Source organism: Anser anser (genome assembly GCF_964211835.1).
Source record: "Anser anser genome assembly, chromosome: 1".
Classification (NCBI taxonomy): Eukaryota; Metazoa; Chordata; class Aves; order Anseriformes; family Anatidae; genus Anser; species Anser anser.
Genome location: NC_139720.1, coordinates 151,969,081 through 151,986,236, shown reverse-complemented (window position 1 = coordinate 151,986,236; position 17,156 = coordinate 151,969,081). Strand labels below are relative to the sequence as shown.

General features: G+C 37.9%; 1 protein-coding gene across 8 annotated transcripts; it reads right to left on the bottom strand.

The window, feature by feature from the left end:
• Nucleotides 1-3: 3 nt before the first annotated feature.
• LOC310898361 (uncharacterized protein) lies at nucleotides 4-16,582 on the bottom strand. 8 transcript variants are annotated; one of them, XM_083833293.1, is made up of 6 exons: nucleotides 16,389-16,582; nucleotides 7,596-9,882; nucleotides 5,931-5,988; nucleotides 4,790-4,853; nucleotides 3,545-3,594; nucleotides 4-3,150 (listed from the first exon to the last, which is right to left on the bottom strand). In XM_083833293.1, exons 2-6 carry the CDS (start codon nucleotides 7,713-7,715, stop codon nucleotides 3,128-3,130), a joined length of 315 nt encoding a protein of 104 aa, XP_083689419.1. In that variant the 5' UTR covers nucleotides 7,716-9,882; nucleotides 16,389-16,582; the 3' UTR covers nucleotides 4-3,127. The 8 variants fall into 8 exon arrangements, 2 of the variants coding, with proteins under 2 accessions (XP_083689419.1, XP_083689420.1); XM_083833294.1 differs by lacking the exon at nucleotides 3,545-3,594; XR_014583224.1 differs by having other exon boundaries at nucleotides 4-3,594; nucleotides 5,466-9,882.
• Nucleotides 16,583-17,156: the final 574 nt, after the last annotated feature.

Here is a 17,156-nt window from a genome sequence, read left to right as displayed (position 1 = left end):
TGATTGCTAATGGTCACAAGAGCAAACTAGAGTTGAACAACAGTAAAACAACAGTAAAACCCTCGGAAATACAGATTGTGAAGGTCAGTTTGGATGCAATCCTTAGCACCAGATGCTTTCTTCCACAGATCTGTTCTTATTCAGCTCTTTTCCTAATATAGGCATTCCCAAAACTGTCAGAGCTTGTCCTGGCACACTTTTGGACAATGCCATCTAACACTCGTTCAAAAAATTTCCAAAGCCAGCTTGGGAGTTCAAATATTCCTGGGATGATTTCCAACAGGCACATTTTCAGGCAGCCACCTAGTTTCAGAGAGTGAGGGAATTTATAAGCAAAAACATGGTCTGTTCCCTGGTCCAGCAGCCAGAGCCTGGGAACGTTTTCAGGCACTTTTAGTACATGGGTATTTGGGGCCCACACCTCCAGTGCAGCTGGTGCTCTCCTGTTCAGACACCAAACAGTGAAGAGACTTTCCTCTACATCTTTTCTCAGGTCCTCAAGGTAAGGGTGAAGGTGGTTGCTGCAACAAAGGAAAAAAATATATATACACATATATATACATATGTATATATGTCTGGAACCTACAGGTCACATGGACAAAATCACCACCTGTCTCAAGCACAGAGGGTACAAGAGACAAGCTGACAGAGAGAAAAACAGGAAGTTAGAGGGAAAAAAAAAATCCTAATAATAATGCTACAGAGAGAAATTAGGACCATCGGTTGAGGAGAAAAAAAAAAAAAAGGAATATCTAAGGGAGGCAGACATTGGTACCGTACAAGAAAAAGATTGGAACAGACTGGAAAGTAAACTAGGATTGATTTAGAAAGTAGTTAAGAAGAACAAGAGAGAGGATGAACAGTCCTACAAGTAGTTAAGGTGAGAAGAAGACCAGGAGCTGAGATGTAGTGGGACAGAAAGGACTGAGAATATATAGAGATATGGGATGGATGACCAGGACTGCAATGGGTCAAAGTCCTAAAATAGTAGAAAGTCTGAAGTGGTGATAATGTAACAAAAAGACAGCTGAGAAACCACTGGTAGCACCACAGAAACCATAGGTACAGCACCTTGTGACACATACAGACCTATTTTCTGTGTTTCTATTACACTATTTCATATCCATACAAGGACTGAAAATCTTATGGACGTTTTTAATTTTTTTTGATGATTTTAACGATTTTAAATCATCTAAATGTTTAAATCTTATAGATGTCTCTTTATTATTTGCTGTGGCAGAGGTCAGTTCAGTCCATCCAAACATTTTGACTTGACGAAATAGTATGTGGTATAGAGTTACTGAAATTCTGGGTATTAAAAAAAAAAATTAAATCATACAGACAAAATGAAAAAACACCTGCAAGGTGCCACATTCAAGAGCTCTTGGATTTTCACACCAGATTTTATCTGTGCCCTCAGAGTCCCGTATGGACTTATCATACAGTCTATGTTTCAGAAACAGTACCAAGTATTCCATATACAGTGTTGCGAGATTAGCAAAGATCTATTTAGTCTTAATGGTCTTTCCATTGCAAACATAAACATGAAAGCTTTCCATTTACATAGGCCTTCTTTGAAAGGTCAGAGTTACATGGCTCTGTTATCTAACAGCCCAAACTGAAACAACTCATCTATATTAGTGCTTCAAGACAATCTCCATAATGCCAGTGTCTGCCCCTATTATGGCTCTGCTGGAACCATCATATACCACATCCATCCCACAGTTGTTCACGGTACCCTACTTAGGACTTCCTCAGCCTTCAACTACAACATGCAATGTCTGCCCCATTTCAGCTTTGTCACACTACCCCACACAACCCACAACAGCTTTCTGCCATCCACCCTAATATCATCACTATAGCAGTCTCTCTCTGGATTTGGGCTAAGTACCTTAGATATGATGTGTTTGAGGTTGTACTGCAAACCTACACTTGTTTTGACAGGCATTTAAGATGGACAGGGGTAGAGCTGGAGAATGTACAATCAATCATGAATGTATGAGACTGTTATTTAATTTTGTAGCTTTAAATAACTGGCTGGGTTCTTGGAGTAGGGTGGGCTTTGTTCATAAATAAAATTTGTGAGCTTGACTTAGGGGGACAGTCTCATCAACGCCTGAGGGACTTGGGAGCACACGTTCCACTGGCTTAATTAACAAAACACATTAAGAAAATCATGAAGGTGTTCCTTTCCAAACATTTAAACCCACGTTGGAACATAGTTAGTTTTCTTTTCACTATATAGCTGACATTTGCTCATCCTGCAAAAGATAATGTCAACACTTAACTATCTGCTAGCTGTTTTTATAACTCTCTTAATAAATGATCTAGTCCTGTCTTTTTCCTTTAGCTACACTACTGCAGCAGGAAAAAAAAAAAAGTTTGTCATAGAGGCAGATTATTTTTGGTACAAAATACTTGATTTAGCAGTAGCAGCAGTAGCTATTTAGTAATTAGCAATGCTTTTCTCTATGTCCTGGCTGCTTCTTGCTCTTTGTGTTTTGATGCTGCTGCAAGGAAACCTTCAAACCTTCATGTACTGAGACTGTGAGGACCTATATATGTATACAGCCAGAAGAGTATGACCCATAAGCAGGCTCTCTCTATTCAATGCCTCATCTTTTATGAAGGAATTCGTTAAATTTCAAAAGAAAATAGGAAAACAAACTGGATTCCCCAGAACAGTACAATTACAAGAATTTTATTTCAAGATAGACATAAAAAGTAATCACCTCAAATAATAAAAATCATACTGCAGATTACAGGAAACGATAGCCTCCATATTGTATACATATTCACTTGTGCATTTCACAGACTTCGTAGAGATCAGGGCATGAGGCAGAAATTTAATGTGAAAGTTGTCATACCTGATTACAGTGTCGGTATTATCTATTTAGTCTATATAAATAGTGAAACAAAATTACTTAAAACTATTCAAATCAATATTACAGATCAACAAAATGGAGGATGATGAGAACACCTATCTTCAAACACGTTATATGAATATCTGTGTTGAAGCACAGGTCTCCTTGGGGTCCTTGTATAGTCATGACAGAGGTTTCTTCAGAGGGCATAAGTCCAACCAAAACTATGTCCAGTTGCAGAAACTGAGAGCATTTCTTACTTCCTAGAAGGCCCCGGTACATCTATCTTGGGAAAAAAAATAAAATAAAATAAAAAAATATGGGTAATGTTCTCCCTTCCCTGCCTCTCCTCTTCCTATGGAGAGGATGCTGCAGTACATTTGCTGGTAGAGTGCAAAGTTCACTCTAGCCAGATCTGGACACCCCCAGGACTAGGTTCCAGCAATGCTTGACCTCACACTATTGTCGGGTGGTCTAGATGAAGCATTAGGTGCTTTGGTGGAGTCTCAGCCTTGCTGCTGGCAGTGCACAGGAGACACGTCCAACCTCAGAGAGGCCCCAGTTCAGCTCTCAGTTAAGAGCAGCAAGAGACATGGATTTATGTGAGGGGTAAAAGGTTAGCAATGCTAGCACAAGGTGGCACCACGTGGAGCATCTGTGAAGCCGCTTAGTTCCCCCACCTGCCTCCACAACTTCCGGCCAGGCCTGAAGCAAGCACGGTGAGGAGGACCTAAACCAACAGGAGAGGCAGACTGTCAACAGAGGCCCGTAAATCTGGGCCTGCTGCATATTACAGTCACAGACTTCTGTGTTTTGTTTGCTGTTGCAGCCAAGCTTAGATAGAGCATAAGATCATCCTAAACATGTTGTTTCCATTCCCTAGCTCCAAAGATGCAACCACCATGTTCTGGATTTTCATACAGAACTGTGCAACAGGAAATTAGGAAGAGACTTCAGATCACAGAACAATGCAGAGCATATACAGCTATTTTGTATCTTTTATTCTCAATTACGGACTGCAGGATCTCAGGGGAGCTAAAAAGAAGACTGAGCTGTATCCAGACCTGCCTGAAACTCAGCAGTTTCCATCCTTAGATTTGTAGAAAAGATTCCTTGGTTTCAGTTTCCAAGGGGTTGTATCTCACGAAACTCAGTTTCAGTTCCAGGCTCAAAGAAGCAAAATAACTCCAAGTGTAAGACAGTAAGGAAAAAAGCTGAACTTTGGCTTGTCAAATACATGTAACCATAAATCAATCAAGATACACAAAATTAGCCATAGGTTTACTTGAAAGGTTCACAACTTTCGTTAACCTTTTAGTAAACCTGACAGTGCTTTCAGAATGTGTGGGTGCAGGTTTTATAAAGTAAATTTTCATAGCTCAAGTCATCACCTGCACTCTGCACTCTATACATGCATTACAAAACAAGTTCTATGCTCCTTTATGCTGAGATAAATCAGATACAGTTCCCTGGGGTTGAGTTACATCCTGAAGAAAGTTTCTGCTCAGAGCCTTTAAAAGTCTTCTTAAAAGAATATCTTGAATTCACAAAGAACTTAGTTTAATTAATTCACAAAGATCATAATTTTGGGGAACAGAGTAAGCATTTGGACTTTTTTTGTTTTCATTTTTGTGTATGCATTTTTTTTAATTATTTATTTATGTAAATATGCCAACTCTAGGAAAAGACAACAGCAATGTTTAAAACAAAAACTGGTATAACAGATTCAATTATATATATATATATACTGTTAGATAGAAAGTAAACTTTATAAAAGCATGATGATTTCCATTAAGTCCTTACTTTCACTTTCATGTTCTTTTTTATTTTTTTTTCCTAGAGAAAATGATTTCATTTTCAGGCTGAACTTGCTTTTGCAGCTTCTTTTATGCCTGCAGCTTTGTGTAATCTGGAGTTCCACTCACTGAAGACGGATGTTCTCCTGAGAATGGTCTCTCTCAGTTCTACACAACACCCACTTGACATTTACTGAGGACAAGAAATAAGGCAAAGGACATAATATGGTTAAAAGTCAAAAGCTATAAATACTTTCAGCCTTTGAAATATTCAGCATCTTAATATCATCACATACAAAGTTCAAGTAAAAAAGCACTCCAGGTTCATTTTGATGTTGTTTCTAGTTTGTACTCAAAAGTAATATAATATTCAGAGTTTGATTCAGTAATCATTTAATGCATTTTTGAATAGAGATCAACACTGAAAAGTGAAGTCAGATTAATGCCCACACAGTAATGTTAGAATTCTTGGAGCATTTGAAGTATTTTCTCATTTTGCTCCAAAATACTCTCATAAATTTTTTATTTTTCTCCCAAAATGAGTTAGTTTCTACCCACTCACCAACACACAGATCAACAAACATAGTTAAACATACAGCTCTTAATTAAGCTTATAATTCCTACTAAAATCAAAGGAAATTAAGTAACTGAATTTGTTAGCACCTTAATATTTTTCTGAATGCAAATTCTCAGTTACTGCATAAAGATAAGAAAAATAATGTGTGTGAGGTTGCTGGAGCAAAGCATGGAGGGAGAATCAAGGTAAAGTGTAAGAAAGTCATGGATCACTGAAGCATTGGCTTACGTTATCATTGTTTGCGTTAGAATAATACTCCCTCACACACATGCACACGCTCACACACATGTATACACACATACTAGCAATATACAAAAAACACATGAATAGTGAGCAACACCATCTACTTAACCTAGCTCCCAATTTGATACCAATTTATCCTGGATCTGCAGTGAAAGAAACTTAGGGAAAGTGATTAACGCCAGATTCTTTAAGGCAGAACTGGCTACACAGGGTAAATAATCAGGGAAATTCTCTAGGGCCTTGAGGGAAAAAAAGAATAGCACTCATCTAAATTAGGTAGAGGTGCAAGTCATCCAGCCGGTGGGTGTGAGGAGGGAGAGGCTCATGCCTAAATCTCTGCCTAAGAGACTACCCAGCTGTCTAGTGCCAGCACACTGCAAAGGCATTTAGGTGCCTACCACCCTTTTCAACAAATTCAGTTCAGTGTCTAATCGTATCTTAGGTACCTACCTAAACTTTGGGGGTCATAAATATCTTTCAAAATAAAGCTCATGTTCTCTCTGTTCTCCTGGAAAAAATATAAATAATAATAATTTTAAAAATCTCCTTTTCTCCCATATGTTGTCAAAATTGATTCATGAATTCTGGTATGATGCTGTGAAAAGTGATAGGCATTATTTTAGGGGTAAATAGAAGCATTATGTTCTTTGTGATGTTAAACAAGTTGTGTAACTTTGTTGGATATGTGTCAGAGCTAAGCTCCAGTAGTTTATGAAGGAGCTGTTAGTTCTTGTAATGATAAATCAGACTAAATGAAGGAAGCATTCCTGTTTCTGGCAGTTACATTCCAATACTGGCTGCAATTAAATGAAATCAGCTACCTCTGTGCAGCCTCACCTTTGATGGTATCTGAAAAAATACCTTTTTTTGTCATCTGCTGTACATGTCTTTTTCTTAAGTGAGGGTCTCTCAAAGATTCTTAGGACGTCTGGTCATGAACTGACAGCCAAAGCTATTTAATCCCACTGTTTTCCTATTTAAGATTATATGTGCCATTTTAAATACCAATGATAAAATCTCTCAGTTAAACTGTGGCCATCGTACTCAAGAGTCAAGCATTTAGCCACATAATTTGTCTGGAGTCTTTGGCAGCAATACTGCTCTTGGAAAGAGATTTTTGACACATATTTTGGTCATCATTTTTATTATGGAAAGGAACCAGGCAAGTGTCTATCTCTCACTGAAAGCTGTGCAAAAAGAAAAGGGGGGGTGGGGGGGGGAAGAAAAAGTACATTAGAATAGAGAAGTTGAAAGTAAATACTCATCCAGAGGATAGCTGAGTAGCGTAGATGCAGATGGTTGAATCCCAGAGCAGCTCTTCTAGGAAGCAGAAAATCCCTGTCTTTTTTCTAACTGTAACTCAGTTCCAGTTGCTGTAAGCATGGGGAGCCCTACTTGAGCTCTGTCAGTGTTGTAAATTCAATAGCATATGTCTGTGCTCACAGCAAGTCAAACTGACATAACATTAAAACATCGGTCACTCATCTGTGCTAACTCCTCGTGCTATTGACACTTGCTGAGCTGACCTGGCGCTTACATACCAGCAAGTGACACATTTTTAGAGTAAGTCTCCAATATAAAGAGCTTTCGTAGGGAAAAAAAAAAAAAGGTGGGGGGTGGGGGTGGGGGGGACGACACTGATTAGTTACCAAAGCAGAGCAGTAGGAGGAATAGAATTCATTGTTTCTCCGAGACCACAAAAGTGCCTGTAAGGTTTCTTGTTTGTTTTTAATGTATCTATATTGAAGCATTTTTTTTTCTCAGTCTGGGTATGTGCAGCCTAAACCAATTTCTCTACATAATAATTTTACCCTGTTGGGAGGCAGCATCACCTGGGGAGGGGTAAAGAAGTGTAGAAAAACTAAGCCATTTTCTATGTCCAGTTTTTCCACTTAAAAGCATGTCAGTGCCCCTTTTTCATCAGACTTTATTTATTTGTTTGCTTTTAATTTCAAAGGTTTTTTAGTAGATTTGGACTCAAAAGTTAAAACAGCAAGGGTTTTGATAATTGTAATGTTTTGCGATCAAGTTTATGACATTTATAAATATCGATGGATGGATTAAAATTCCTAGACAATGGAATATTGTTATTGGCCAACATCCTAGGCTACATACCTGGTATGCTGAGGTATAATCAAGCATTGGGTAGGGTTTTATGCACAAAAGCAATGCTTGACTGGATTTAAATGGTTTTGATTGGAGCCGATATGATGCATAGTTGGACATAATGTTCATAATTGCCTATTTTTCTTGGCAAACAACAAGGTGCTTGATGACTGCTTTCTGAAATGTTCACATCTATTTCTTTGTGAAGTGTACCACAGTTTAACAGTAATTCTAAACAAGCTTGTGTTGTAGTCCACTGGCTTTGAGAGAATGCATTCTTTATTGACTTAATTTCCTCATTATAGCAGAATTGCAGTATCTCCTTTGCCAAGGTTGAATCTCGGTCTGGTTTTAATGACAATTCCCACAAACACCTTTGTTCATCCTCCTCTTTCTCTCTTCCTTTTCCTAAAAACATCACCAAATAATATCACCAAAATTCAGTCAAATCTGTAAACAGTCTCATATGTGTTACTCAGACAGACTAATTTTATTTTTTATTATTATTATTATTGTTTGTTTTTTCATTTGTAATTGACACAATCCTGAAGAGGTATTTTAAGATAGGCATTACAAAGCTGTAATGATTCAAGCCACCTTGACACAAACGGGCACACACATTTTTTCCTTCCCAAGGCAAAGCTCAGTCTCCAAAGGGCATATGTTCACTATCTTCCTTGCATAACATCTTTCTGGGTTTAATGAATGAACATTTTCCAGACTGGAATGAACAGGAAGGACAGCTCCAGTCCTCCTCAAGCAGAGCTTCTACCATTGCCATGACCCTATGGAAGACCTTTTCCAAATGTTGGGGCATTCAGGAAGCTTTGCCTGTTCATTTTTATTTTGTTTCTCTTGCAGAATGATCTGAGGTCTTTACTGTGCTTATCTACTGTTTCCTCCTGGGATGCTCCTCAGCATGCTGTGGTAAGATGATTCCTCAGTCATACAAATCTTGAACCCGAGAGATTGTGTAATGACTGCAGACATTACAAGCTCAGATGCTCCACCCCACCACCACCCCCAGTCTTTTCTGCTGGCATTTTTCCACACTATTTGCTCCATCCTTCTTTTAGTTCCTCTCTATTACACCTATATCTGTGTCCTTACCACATGCCAAACTATTTTCTTATTCTCTTTTTCCCGCTTCTTCCAGGACTGAAACAGCTTAGGAATTGACTCACCCAGATCAGTACAAATTGTCCCTGTATTTTGGACAAATCACAGGAGTCTTGAAATGAGATAAACATTTCATATTCTTACATAGAACTCTGAGTGGCTTCTGCACATAACCATCTCAGTCAATCCTTGCTATAAATACCAAAGATTTAATCGACATGGAGGGTAGAAAGGTTTCAACACTGAAAGGAACTGTGCATGTGCAAAGTGGCTTGAAGATGTGGAAAAGTTCCACTCAAGATTTGGTGGGCACTGGAAAATCAGATGATACACACCATTAGTTTCTTGTAACAGATAGGCAGAGATTCAGCACCCCTGCCTATCTTCATAGTTTAGAAGTTGCCAACTCTGGACAGTGCATCAGAGGGAAATTGTAATTTTCTCCTCTTTGATACAAGAGAAAAGCTATGTGAGGAACTGATATTTAAAACTGCCATTTGAGCTGAAGTAAAGAACATGCCCATCTGGCAAACCAAGTTTCTTGTTCTAATGACAGAGCATGAGCAATCTCCAAAGTCCAACATTTTAATGGGACAGATGATCTGGTCATTGCAGCAAGCCAAGCATTCCTCCAGAAAATAAACATATAAATAATACCATTTAAGTCCTATTGCTCCAATGTGAAGAATTCCTGAAGTCTGTGCCCTAATGCAGGGGAAGAAGGCAGACCTCAAATGTACAGCATAAAAAGACTCAGCCTAAGCTGATGGGAGAGGGACCATTAGGATCCTGAAAAGATGGCATCCAAAAGTGAGTGTTTATCATGGACCATTGACCGCTCATGAAGAGACCTGAGGAGTAACTGGCTGGGGTGTGTGAGACATAGACTGAGTGTCCCTCTATATGTCCCAAAAAACAAAATCATTTCTACAGAGCCTGGAAGGAGGAGCTGCCAGAGGGGAATCCCAACTTGTCTTTTGCATCTCCACAATGTTTCTCTTTTCTTTCTTTATAATTAGGCCATCTGTAAGGCACGGGCAGAGAAGTTCCTCTTGGGAAGGGGTGACTGCTTCTCCAACTAGCAGTATGCTGGTGTCCCAGACACCATCCACAGTACTCAGAGCAGGCATTTAGCTTTGACAAACTTTCTGTATTTGTGATAGATTCTCCAGGAGAGCTAGGGGGGAAAAAAAGAAAAAAAAAGTTCCTTAAAACCATCTCATAATGTCATCTCTAATCGTACATCCAGAGAAACTTCATGAAATATACTTACTTACAGAAAAGCCAAATTTCATAATATCATTTAATATTCAGTAAATTTACCATTTAAAAGACACAGACTTTACAGACTTTTCACTGTAGCTTGGGATTTGAGTGATCTGAGACAGCTCTGCCCCAGCAGGCCCTACAAGCAATAAACAGACATTCCCCAGTTCATTTGTCAGATTTTTTAGTGCATGATGAAGTAAAGCACTGAGAAAAGAAGCCAGAGTCTGCTGGTTCTCTGTATGTGTTGGAGTGCTCGACATTTGCTGATGATTTTGAACCTGCTTTATTAAAGAGGACTAAGAGGCAGTGCAGATACATTTGTTTCAGTTTGGTAAAGTCAACTGCAAATCAGATGGTTCAAAGCTAAATAAGAGTGTCTACATGAGTTCAGCACTGATTTAAGTGAATTAGTTTAATGAAAAGGTACAGGTTTGCATAACGATGAGGTTTCACGTTTTTTGCTCCCTGACAGCTGTGCTCTATTCTGCTTTATGTGAAGAAGGCAAAGGAGGAGAAGGGGAGAAATGTCTTTGAGATAATCTCATTGGAAAGAAAGAAAACAAATATGTGCCCTGCCTACTCCAGCTGCTCTCTACCCCAGGAGTAACAGTTTGAAGTGAGCTTATGTATAAACAATAAACAAGATATTCTTGGAGCATTTGCTTTGAGCTAGGACTGTGTATAAGGTATTAGGTTTGGATGTGCTGTCAAAGTATCTACTTTATTAAATTAGACTTTGCATCTCAAGTTCATTAAGATAGCCTTAAGCAAAAGTCTTTTATTCAACCTCTCTTTTAAGGTATGAAGTGTGAATTTGATGAGTAAAAATAACTTGAATGAGGAATGTCTAAAAATGGAGGAATTAACCACAGTGATATTTATGCAGCCTAGAGATGGATTTCAAGACACCTCTTTAACTCCTTTCTTCCTGCTGTAATCTTTCTCTCCTGTTTGCATACTCTGTTCAAGAGCTTAAAGCTAATGCTTCAAAATGGGAAAAGGATAAAATGTGAGCTCTAGTGCTCCTGTACATCTCTAGAGGATCTTTTGGCAATTTGTCATGCCATTTTTTTCTTCACAGAGAAGAAAAATCTACCATCTTGTACAGAGTTTGAGAAGCATATTTGAGAAGATTTTATTTTCTCCTCCTTTTTCCAAGTAAGCTTAAAAACAATCACTTGGACAAGATGCAAATTACTAATCTTGGGTCAAGCTCGTAAGAAATACTATCCTTGTAGCGCGTGCATGTGTGTGTGTGTGGTAATAGCAAATCATACTGTTCCGGAGAGCAATTGACATTATTAACTGAGTTTTTCATGGATAGTTATGAACAAGTATTGTCTGTATACAATTCAACAGAAACCTCAGGGGAGAAAAAGAAACAACAAAAAAAAAAGAGCATAAGCCTTAAAGCAACAAAAGCAGAATAAATACTTCAGTGAGTTTCTTGAAGCATTAATAACTTGACAGCATCTACTCATTCACAACAAAGCCAGGGCAAGCTCAATGTTTTCTACTGCTGCACTAAATAAAGAATTGATGTTAAATCTCAATACTTAAGAACAAATGACAACCCTTTAGAAAGTACTGTAGTCCTAAAATGTCCAAAAAAAATTGAAAGTGATTTTCAAATCACTTTGTATAGTGTTTTCTTTTAGGGAACATGATCCCTGGTGCCTTTAATAAAAAGCTGGATAACAATTCCTCTCCAATTCCCTGCGATTTCACCCTTGAAATGACGGCTCTACTTCACTCACCTGCCATTACTTCTAACCACAAATACATTAAGTTATAAAAATGGTACAAATCAAGTAGACAAATCATTTTAAATCATTTCTGGGAGGTAAGAAAAAATAAATGGAGAGATAAATATTCAGTTTTGAAGTATCTACCTCTTCCTTTTATATCTTAATTTTAAATTCTGTATTCCAATACTAATTTTCATGAAATAGCACTCACTTTATTGGTGACCTTATTGTAAAAAGCCTAGCTGTCAATATAAGAACAACTGTTCAAAATGGCAGAATCAAGCTACAGCATTTCCAGTACTGTCTTCAGCATCTCTTTCAGATAATCAAGTAATTTCAGATAACTATCATTTTGATATGTCTTCTGTGCTATTTGCTCTCTTAATTAAAGAGCAGAATATATTGGCATTCTGCAGTCAAAGAAAAGGTTCTTAAATGAATCATCCTATTTAATAAAATGTCCCCTTGCAAACACTGTTTTCCTTGATAAGTGCATGAACAAATAAAAGAATGGAAAAGGGTAATTGTTTGGTTGAGATGTAAGGGCACACAGAGCGGTTAGCTCTAAATAACCTGGTCAGCAGCCCAACTAATCTACTGTGGTTTGTTTTCACAGCTTTGCTCTGAACATCAGTGCTGATGGCCTGATACTCCCTGCAGAGCCTGGGAGAGAATGGTAAGTCAAGATACCAGCCACACAATGCTTCACCTGAGAGGCCAGAAATTTGGAGAAGGGAGAATAACAGTTTGTAAAAACACTCATAAACTTCACTGGATTTTTCTTTTCTTTCCTTCTTCCTTCTTTTTTTTCCACTTTTTTTTTTTTCCGAGCAAATTTCCTGACAAAGCTGCCAAATACATTGTGAGGTCATTTAATGAAGTGGAACATTTTTTTTTTCTTTCTTTCTTTCTAATTTTAAATCAAACATGACTTTTTATTTTTATTTTTATTTATTTATTTTCAAACCTGGTATGATAAAGTGACAGATGAATGGAATCCAATTGCTCTCTAGGGGACTGTGCACCACAGTAGATCCCTGAAGGGTCTGTGTTAACCATTCCAAAACCTTCCTGTGCAATTCTGCCACTCCAGACAGCTTGTACAAGCTCCCCTTGTAGAGGCAGTAAGATCCAGGAAAACCAGTGTGATCAAGCTTCAGATTCAAGGCTGAGCTCACTTTCTGAGCCTCATACAAGAATGCCTTCATACAAGAATGAACTCTGAAGAACCCTACCCAAGAGCTGATCCTGCCTTTTGTCCTCTCTTTGCTGCTTGGGGATTTAAAAGCAACCAAATTGCCTGAGTGAGATTTCACAACCTATTCAAAGCAAAAGATTATTTGATAAGACCTTCCTACTTAACTATGTTTTGAGGCATGACCCTGCTTGGTGTTGTTTCCTGCTAAGGTCCATCATCTTCCACTGAAAGCACCACTGCATACACATTTAGGACCTTTTGCTGCCAATAAGGTCCAATGGGAGTTTTACCACAGACAAAACAGACTTGTGACAGACTTGTCCTCAACGTATGTACGGCTGGTTTAGGTGGCTTCCTACTCAGCATGTGAGCTGTTATGAGTTAAAATAACAGACCTAACTGTGCCCTTTCTTTGTCTACAATTACCTAAGATCAGCTTTAAAAGGCAGTCAAATAATAAAACTACTGCAGTATCACAATTCAGCAGTGGCCAACAACAGGCGCATATGCAACAGGACTAGTATATAGTAATAAGTCCCTTATTTGTCTTCTTACCCTCCATGAATTTGCAACAGAAAGCCTTCCTGAGCCAGAGTTAGAAATCATCGCAATTGGGCAAGCCTACTGATCTAAGTACTTACTGAGTGGCTATTTTCCTGGGAAATATATGAGGATGGTTACTTCCCTTGGGAAATTATTTAACTTGGGGGTAAATCAGAATGATTAGTGAGGAGAATATAGATACTACTGAAGTTTCCTAATTGTTTTCAAATGCTAAGGAGGGTTTTCTCTTGTATAGCTATCCCCTTGTCTTTAACTAATCTCACCAGAAGTATCTCATTCACGGATCTGGATTCAAAATTGAGGGCTGGACAAAATAAAACAGACTGAAATTTATTTAGATATCTACTTCATCACCAAAAGTATTTGTAACCATTTTGTTATTTAATGGTAGTGAAGTAAGACCTTAAATGAAGTAAGAATCTAACAACTTGAAACCCAAACCTAGTGTTGTCAACTAGCCTTTCTAAAAAGCGCACACATATGGCTGACAACCATAGCCTGACTCTCTTGAAATGAGTCCCTAATCACTCCACAGGAATGAAATTCTCCTTTTCTATCTGGGACTCAGTTGTTGCAACTTGAAAAGCTATGAAAGGAAGAAGAGAGGAAAAACAAACCAGAAATATTTGACATTAGATTTTGGAAATAATTACTTTCGTGTTATAAAAGATAGGGTGATTTATGACAATGTGATCACATCTCATTCAAGCAGTTTCAGACTCAGATTTTTAAATATATTAAATGCATAACATTCGTTTTTTAACATGGAGAAGGTTTCAGTTCCACAAAGCTGGAAAAGATAATGCTAATAAAGAATAGTAATTTGGAGGTTGATAGAAGATGAGCATTTCTTTTTTTCTATTGTTAGACTTGCTACATGATCTCCTGAATTTCCAAATACACTGCAGTGGATTATCTAGCTCTCAGATATGTTTTGTGACAGTTTAATAAGAGAGAGGATGAAGCCATTTCTTAGTACAGTATTTCAGGAATAAGTTCACTCATGCAATGCCTAGAGCAGGGGCGAAAAAAGGATAATCTGTGTAAAAGGAGATCAGACACCCAGTGCTCATCCTGAAACTATTCCCTTTGTATTGAAGGCATGTAAGTGCTGATTTAATGAGCTCTGGGTAAAGGTGTTAGTTTGAACGAAGTGTTAGAGCACAGAGGCTGCAAACAGGATGCCATTAGCTGCACTTTCATGAAAGAGGCTGTTTGAAAAGTAAATTAAAAAGTTTATTCTAACGTGAGAGATTCGGCATATGTGATCAAAAGATGCAAGTTTGACACTAATACTTGAAGTAAGACTTCAGTAATAAGAATATTCACTACTTGAAGATTTCTGGTGGGTTCTGTCTCCATCTTGTATGAAAATAATTATAAAATTCAAATATTTATAAATTACATATACCACACTGCAGTCTTCAGTACAATTTTTAGAGAAAATGAAATATCTTAATACTAAAGTGCTCCTAGCCTGCTGTTCAGATAAAATGGAAGAAGAAATTCCTACTGTGCCAGATGATTCCTGCTTTGTTGAACAATATTGAAATCAGCTTGATTTCCCATTGATGTTTTGTTTTTCTAATTGTGTTTAAAAGAACAAGTGCTGACTATGCAAATGCTGTGCTTATGGATACAAGGACTGAATTTACTGAATTACAAAAGTACTGTCTTCATACAGAGAATGGTTTGTTTAGGTTTTCTTTGTTATTTTGTAGGGGGGTATTTTCTGAATTTTAACTAAAAATGAATTTATGGATAAGAAACATTGGGGTCTCATGAGTGTAATTCTGGCAACCAGTAACTAAGCTTAAATAACCAGGCATTGAAATATATATGGCTCAGCCATGATACTGTCACTATTCAGACAATTTAGATGCTGTTTGGATCTACTTTGCTGTTTTCATTATGTTTTATCAAAGAAAATGGGGAACAGAGTGCCTTCCCATTTCAAACTCTTTTGGTTTAATACAGGTTTCCAGAAAAAAAATAATCTTCTGGTTTCAAACAAGTTGTGGGGAGCAAGAAGAAAGACTGATAAAACCAGACCTTAGTTGTGTTTTGTTTTTCATAGAGGGTAAGAGTGACAGTGACAAGGGATATTTATTTACCCCATAACTACTATCACCTTTGAAAGCAAAAGTAAAAATTCTCAACACATAAGAAAAAATTTCAATATTAAAGAAATTTAATATACTCATTGACTGAAGCAAATACATAAACACACACCCTTTTTGAGATTCAGACTTTATGTCTCGTGCATAACTGAGAAACATTATTAGCTAACTGAATCTTTAAACAGGTAGGTAAAGACAGAAGTTCCCGTCTCAGCCCAAAAAGTTCATGTGGTTTAAGAATAATTTCCATCTGCCAAAAGAAAAATCATTGGTTTCATACTTAAAAGTTACAATATTAAATTGCACTTACTGAGTACAGTAGCCTAAGATCAGTCCCCAAATGTCAACCATTGTATAAACTGTTGCAGTAAAGCAATTTTTCAATCTTTCAATTAAGTGCACTGTATAATTTTATGCTTTTGGTCTGTATGCACGGTTCATGCACAACTGTGTTAAACAATGACAGGATCAGCCTGGAATGAGGAAAAGACTACAGGGAGGATCCAGCCTGACAACGAAGCCAACAAAGCAAAGGTAAAAGAGGCTTAACGGCTGACAGACACACATGAATTTTAATTATCCTTTCCCACGTGCTGGTTTTTGCAACCCCATCTCACCCCCACACCTCTCTGTTTCTCTGTTCTCATCTTCACTGCATGTCTGTTCTCCTCTCACCTCTCCATATCTTGAAACGTCCTTGCCTTTTTCCCCATGCCTTTGCTTTTTCCTGATCCCCACCTACCCAAACCTCCATCAAACAAAAATAAGAATGTTTGGAACTCACAGGGTGTTTCCTGCCAGGCCATTGCTCATTCCTCTCCTGTGACTCAACCTTTCTCAGCCTGACTGCTCCTGTGTGGTAAGCCCTATATTTGCATGTACACACCCTCACCATGTATTGCCCCTGTATTTTCAGCTGGTAAACTCCTCAAGGTGAAGACTGCCTTTTTCCTTCAGTGTTCAATCGGACCTTGCCATGCATTCATGTGTGTTCAGTGTAAACATAAATAGCATGCATTTTCAGAATTATCAAGGCCAAATAACCATAGTAGTAATGAACTATGGTATTTTTAGCAAACCTTAACTGTAGGTACATACCTGTAATGGAGAGCAACCTCTGGAAAACAAGTGTCTCAAAGCTGTAGTGGATTTTTCCTAACATCATTCACTTCTATGCATTTTGGTATTCCAAACAGTAATAAATCTGGAAATATGTCAAAAGAAAGAAGGCAAAGAGAACTGTTCTATTTGTAGGTGGCCGTAGGTAGTATTTACAAAAGTAACAAGTAATAGACTTGTTCTTTATCTCCTATCTCAGGTGTGATTTCATCAGTTCATCCTATTTCTATATATTAATAATGTTAAAAAGTAAGAAAAAAGAAAGAGTGAAAGGGAGAGAAACGAGAGAGAGAAGGAAGGAGAGAATGAAAGGTAGGAAGGGAGAGAGAAATCCTTAAAAAATATGCTGGGGACGATCACAGTGATGGTGCAAGTTTGTGGGCAGGATGGCAGGTACACTAGAAGCACAAATACATTTCAGGTTTACTCAGCT

What these genes read in the sequence shown, in the direction of transcription:
- LOC310898361 (XM_083833293.1), bottom strand. Translation starts at nt 7,715, where the DNA reads ATGAACATTATGTCCAACTATGCATCATATCGGCTCCAATCAAAACCA. An exon ending in TTATGACCCCCAAAGTTTAG is followed by an intron (nt 4,854 to 5,930) that starts GTAGGTACCTAA and finishes TCTTGTCCTCAG; the next exon opens with TAAATGTCAAGTGGGTGTTG. An exon ending in GCCGGAAGTTGTGGAGGCAG is followed by an intron (nt 3,151 to 3,544) that starts GTGGGGGAACTA and finishes TTTTTTCCCAAG; the next exon opens with ATAGATGTACCGGGGCCTTC.